The sequence below is a fragment of the Engraulis encrasicolus genome, chromosome 18, assembly GCF_034702125.1.
Source record: "Engraulis encrasicolus isolate BLACKSEA-1 chromosome 18, IST_EnEncr_1.0, whole genome shotgun sequence".
NCBI lineage: Eukaryota > Metazoa > Chordata > Actinopteri > Clupeiformes > Engraulidae > Engraulis > Engraulis encrasicolus.
Window position 1 is genome coordinate 41,708,065 of NC_085874.1, and position 6,306 is coordinate 41,714,370.

At 45.5% G+C, this 6,306-nt stretch overlaps 1 protein-coding gene across 1 annotated transcript in view; it reads right to left on the reverse strand.

The window, feature by feature from the left end:
* Positions 1–737: 737 nt before the first annotated feature.
* Positions 738–6,306, reverse strand: part of LOC134469411 (kinesin-like protein KIF3B) — a 41,275-nt gene continuing 35,706 nt past the window's right edge. The window contains exons 8-9 of the mRNA XM_063223650.1: positions 6,240–6,306; positions 738–1,125 (exon numbers count right to left, since the gene is read on the reverse strand). The exon at positions 6,240–6,306 is cut by the window's right edge and continues 118 nt beyond it. Coding sequence (XP_063079720.1) covers positions 1,008–1,125; positions 6,240–6,306 — 185 coding nt within the window. The 3' untranslated portion in view covers positions 738–1,007. The remainder of the gene's footprint in view (positions 1,126–6,239) is intronic.

Consider the following 6,306-nt stretch of genomic DNA (forward strand, 5'->3'; position numbering starts at 1 on the left):
GGCACTGCAACGAGGACTCTTCATTTCCCATTGGAGCCGTCATACAGTAATGCCTTTACGTGTAGTCATCCAGTGTCTTCATACCACCAGTGCCACATTCTTCATCCGTAGGGGAAAACAGTTCAGTTTACATTGTCTGCAAATGTCAGTCCTGTGTCCATGTCTATGTCCTTCATGGTATAGAGAGAGAGAAACGTAATTTGCAATTTCCTTGTATGACCTGTGCATAATGAAGAAACTGACAATAAAAGTTGACTTGACTTGACATTGATAAAAGCTAGAGTTTGACGTTCAACGCTCCTCCAGGTTCTTGGTTGTGAAGCGGGCTTTGGTAGGCCTTCCCATAATCCATTACTTGACCTCGCCATCTAGCCTCGGGCTGAGCAACAGAGAGAGAAAAAGGTTCTATGCACAAGTAGATACCTGGTGTTGGTGCATCCGTATTCAGGACTTTGGTTACCACTGGTTGCAGTACAGTAAACATCATTCATTTGTTAGGAGTAAAGGATACGACTGCTAGTGAGAGTGGATGCATGATTTAAAAAAAAGCTTCCGCTGACTGTTGAAGTCATCTCAAGACCATCTGAGAGGACCTGAGATGTGAGAGGAGAGCAAAGCAAAACAGAGAGATTGTGTGTGTGTGTGTGTGTGCGTGTGTGCGTGTGTGCGTGTGTGTGTGTGTGTGTGCGTGTGTGCGTGTGTGCGTGTGTGTGTGTACATGCGTGTGTGTGTGTGTGTCCGTGTGCATGTGTGTGTGTGTGTCTGTGTGTGTGTGTGTGTATGGGGGAGGATAAGAGTATTTTAAATAGAATCATGACAGCGAGGCAATGTCCTATTGAGGGTTCCAGAGGGAATCTGACACCGTGACACAGCACAAGGATGTGTTCCTTTTGAGAGTCTAAAAGCCTAAAGGTCATTCATTTGCGATCTATGGTACTCTACTCCCCTCCTGGTTCTATCAAGGATGCACAGAAGAGGAGAGAGACGAAGGTTCCTCTGCTCTGCCCTCATTGGTGGACTTTGGTTGCCGTGGCGCTGGGAGGATGCGGCAGGCTGTGGGACCCTGAGGAGGAGGCCAGAGAGTGGGTGGAGCCGGAGGAGGACATGGCGGGCGGAGTCTGGCACCTGAGGACACAGGAAAACAACAACAAATAGGAAACTGGATTATACATGGGTTCTTAAAAAAAATTCTTTCTAGCTGTGTGACACTAGCTGCGCAAAACTCGACCTCTAATTGTTGGAAACCGCTGGCGGTCGAAAAATTAGCTCACATGATCGGCTGCCAGTGTCTTGTCCTTCCTCACAACATCGTGTTTATAAACACGGTGAACCCATGTACCAAAAGCAGCCGATATTGGATACACGTCAACTAGGGCTGTAACGATACACTCAACTCACGATTCGGTTCGTATCACGATCTTTGACCTACGGTTCGATACACCCCACGATTTCCCAGTTGCCAACAGTATAAAATAAAATTATGAATAAAAACTATGATAGTTTGTAGGTTGAATAGGTTACAAGAGGTTTCCAATAATTTGAAAAAGTTTAAATGTAATAGTGATGATGATTTGAAGCTTGAAAGCACTATCACTTCATGTCATGTGATTGTTTTCTTGACTGATGGGTAACAAAACTTTAAAAGGGCGTACCACGATCAGTGTTGGGCAAGTTACTTTGAAAAAGTAACTAGTTACTAGTTACTTCTCCAAAAAAGTAACTGAGTTACTTCCTGGGTTACTCCGGTATCAAAGTAACTAGTTACCAGTAAAAGTAACTATTGTTACTCGCCCCCCGACCATGTTTCATAAACAACATAGAGAAGGACGGTAAAGACAGGTGACGTTACAAACAACAATTTATTGCAACATAATAAACCAAAGCCATGGACAAAATATATATATATTTTTTTTATAAAAGAAAATAACACATTTTAATAGGCTTATTTAAATTCAACTGAAAATGTGCATGTTAAATCCAACTTTAAATTACTACTAAATGTAGTACATTTTAATTATTACTAAATGCTACCCTTTCAAACAAGACTACGATTACGTCATTTTGTAGTTCACAGAGTCGTGAAGCAGTAAAAGACGCGACCTGTGACGCAACCACAAAATGCGGAAGTAGCCACTTTGCGTCTTTGTCTCGAAGCGTGCGAGTTGAGTTTGTGTTGTTATCAGCGAACTATCAGCGAGCTATTTCATCGTGGTTAGTGAGAAGTTGAATCATGATGAAGTTCTGAGCATGTTATTTACCTATTCTGACTCTGAAGGACCGTTTTTATCTCACGAGGAGGATAATGATCGGACGAGCACTCTTTGTTTACCGCGGCGAAACTTCCGAAAGCAGTGATGCCGACATGCGAAGCAAGGATGTTCTCTAAGCACACACACACACACACATTTAAACTCACTCGGTGACTTTATCCTATCTCAAGTGAGTCGGTGGTGGTGGCGAATGCAGTCGTAGTGTCCATACAGGTATTGGTGGAGGAATTAGGGGTGAGAGAAGTGGGTCTGGTAATGTTAGCTTGCGCTCCCTCCATTCAGCCCCCGGTGATGCGGGTGGCCACCTATCCGGACGCAAACGCAATAATCCTGGGATCAGACAAACACTGTTCACCAAGCAGCACACACACACTCATTCTGTCCCTCTTTCTGACTTCTACTGGGTGAATGGCAGCGGCGAACGTGGCCATATGACCGTATGGAGAGGTTTTGGTAGGCCTAATAGAACGCACGGTGACGACGCATAGGCTACCCTAAAACAGTAACGTGCAGTAACGGAGTGTATGAAATTGTAACGGCGTTATACTGACAGTAAGAATAATTAGTTAGATTATCCGTTACTGAAAAATGTAACGGCGTTAGTAACGCCGTTTATTTAAACGCCGTTATTCCCAACACTGACCACGATACTGCCTCCTTGTATCACGATACAGGATCGTGACTGTGTATCACGATTTCTCGGTTCGATACAATATCGTTACAGCCCTAATGTAACGGAGGCTAACTAGCACAGAGTTGGCGTGGAACGTTGGTAAAACCTCCCTCCGATAGCTTCATACAGTCTGGTGCCGTTGGGCCGAGAGACTAGTCTCTTGGCCCAGCGGTATCGTACTGAGTCTCCCATTGCCGAACCGTTGTAGTTGACGAGATCGCACGTTCGATCCCCGAGGGGGGTGAACAGGTGCAAGATGACCTCCGTCACAGTGGTGCCGCTGACCCGGGATGGGAGTGAGGTTTAAGGGGGAGAGTGTAACGGAGGCTAACTAGCACAGAGTTGGCCCGGAACGTTGGTAAAACCTCCCTCCGATAGCTTCATACAGTCTCGTGCCGTTGGGCCGAGAGACTAGTCTCTTGGCCCAGCGGTATCGTACTGTGTCTCCCATTGCCAAACCGTTGTAGTTGACGAGATCGCACGTTCGATCCCCGGGGGGGGTGAACAGGTGCAAGATGACCTCCGTCACACTAACGTCAAGCTAGTTTATCCTGGCCGTGTCGTTGACTACACGGTAGGGCACTAGGTCACTACGCCGGCGACCCGGGTTCGATTCCGGCCCTGGTCCTCTGCCGACCCTTCCTCTTCACGCTCTCCCCCGTCCGCTTCCTTACATATCTTCACTGTCCTGTCACACAAATTATTTATTCACTTCTAGACATTTCAGGGGACCACATTTGAATTCCAGGAGACCCATTAGCACGCAGCAAGCATATCCCGGGCTTTTTTATTTTATTTTATTATTATTATTATTATCATTTTACCTTATGTTTTATCTTAATGTTTTAAATGTTCTTTGTCTAATTTATTTCCTTCTTTCTTCCCTGTTTTCTTTCTTTTTGCATTTGTTCATTTTGTGAAGCACATTGAGTTGCACCTGTGTAGGAAATGCGCTATACAAATAAACTTGCCTTGCCTTGCCTTGCCTTTATCTGCTATGGAGCTCCATCCAGTTAGTGTTGGGCAGGGAGGGATTAGCCGTTAGCTCGATGACCAAAAGCTGCATTGGCCTACGCAGCTACGCTAACCTTATGCTATTAATCCCAGCTCTGTCGACCCCTTGGACACCTTTGAAGCTAATCCTGGTCTAATCCAATCTGCGGCATCCTCATTCCATCAGATTATGACAGTGCTCTGCTACTCATGTCGGATGCTGCTAGTTAGGTCAGTGGTTTTCAAAGTGGGGTCGGGGACCCCTGGGGGGGCACGAGGGGATGCTGTGGGGCGGGCCACAGCAGGTTGGCAGGAATAGAATAGATAAAGAAAAAAATTATTGAATAAACTGAATATCTGGAGATGCCAACTGTACATCCTCTACAATGTCGATGTCTGGCAGAAACCTCATATCCCAATTGTTCAGAAACAATCACACACACACACACACACACACACACACACACACACACACACACACACACACACACACACACACACACACACACACACACACACACACACACACACACCAGTAATTGTTCAGCTTCCGTGTCTATTTGAGTTTTATAACAGATTTAAAACCTACTTTTAATTGTGTTTTTTTCCTCTGGAAATTGTAGTTTTGGGGAAAAAAATGGAAGAAATAACAAAAAGTGGAGATACAAGGTTTCTGCCAGTCAGTGATGATATGTTCTGAACTGGGACATATTTTAACTCATTTTGTCCTAAGCCCTTTTTGGGAAAGGGAGCCCTCTTCCTATTAAATCCTAAATATCTCAGTCTCTGAAGCACATACAAGCATGAAATGAGACATTTAAAAGCCAAGACCCTCCCCTTGCATTGTCATGTGTTCATTCAGCTCTAACATACCCACAAAATTAATAGAACAGCTAAAATCTCAAAATCCTGAAAAACCTGTATATGTGTTTCCAGGACACAATGTGTTAAATGCATTATTTTTAACGGTGGTAGTGGAGGGTCTATAGTAGGTGGAGGGTCTCACGGGAGGCAACTATGGTACTGAGGAATACTGAGGAATCTAGCCTTGGGGCAAAAAAAAGGCATCATGCATCAATACGGGCTTTACCCCAACACCTGAGCCCTAGTAATGTAACAGGGAGTTCAAGGAAGGAGCAACGGATACTGAGACAGAGCCTGAGGGGACAGACTAAAGTGCTAGACTCCTTAAAATTATACGCAGTCGTTTCATTTCATTATGCTTCCGCCTACTGAAGTTGCCGCAGGCTAGCCTGATAAACCAGCCTAAATGTGAGACCGGAGTAATTTAGTCTGGCCCCGATGAACGATACTTCCGAAGATTGTTGATGAGAACAACCTGTTGTTTTTTCAAACCGTGCCGGTGCTCTGACCAATCGGCGATCTTTGCCGTTGATTTGCTTTCCCAACGCTGTTGTGAGATTCGTCGTCACTCCCTCAAAACCCCGCCCGCTTTGATTCTGCGTTGTGATTGGTTTTGCCAGACTCAGTGCACAGTGTTCAAAACGTTCTCAGATCCGAGGCCAGACCCACTCGCAGCTGAAAATGTTGGCGTCCAGCGGGTGGCGCTGGTTTACCAGGCTAGCCGTATGTGGTTCAACCAAGTTCCATTTGTAAATGGGGCCGTGTGGGTCCATTACAGTTTAAAAAAAAATATATTTTTTAGGGGTTTTGTACCTTTATGTGTGACAGGGCCGTTAGAGAGGCCACAGGAAATGAGTGGCGAGAGAGACGGGCGAGGAAGGCTTGACAAATGACCCATCACAGTTTTTTGTGTGTGCAAATCATTTTGAATGGGGCAACAGATTTTTACCAAATCTTGAGGGCCTATGCTAATGCTCTATAAAGTACATGAACTGATTATCCTTCGGAGGCCACACGCTTTCAAGACTAATCACTTTCAAGATGACCACGGAGTCAGCAGAATCATCACCGCTTTCAGTTCCATGTACAATTGAGTTCCAACCGAAATCAATAAAACTGTTCAAAGTTTCATACACACACAGGCAGCGTGCGCGCACACACACACACACATACGCACATACACATACACACACACACACGCACGCACACACACACACACACACACACACACACAAGCACAGACAGCATACACACACACACACACACATGCACAGACAGCACACACACACACACACACACACACACACACACACACACACACGTGCACACACACACACACACACACACACACACACACACACACACACACACACACACACACACACACACACACACACACACACAAACACATGCACACACACACACAGAGAGACACTAACCATGAGCGGGACTTCCTGACTCGTGGGTTGGAGGAGGTCTCCCTGTGGGGGCCGTTGTCCAGGTGCA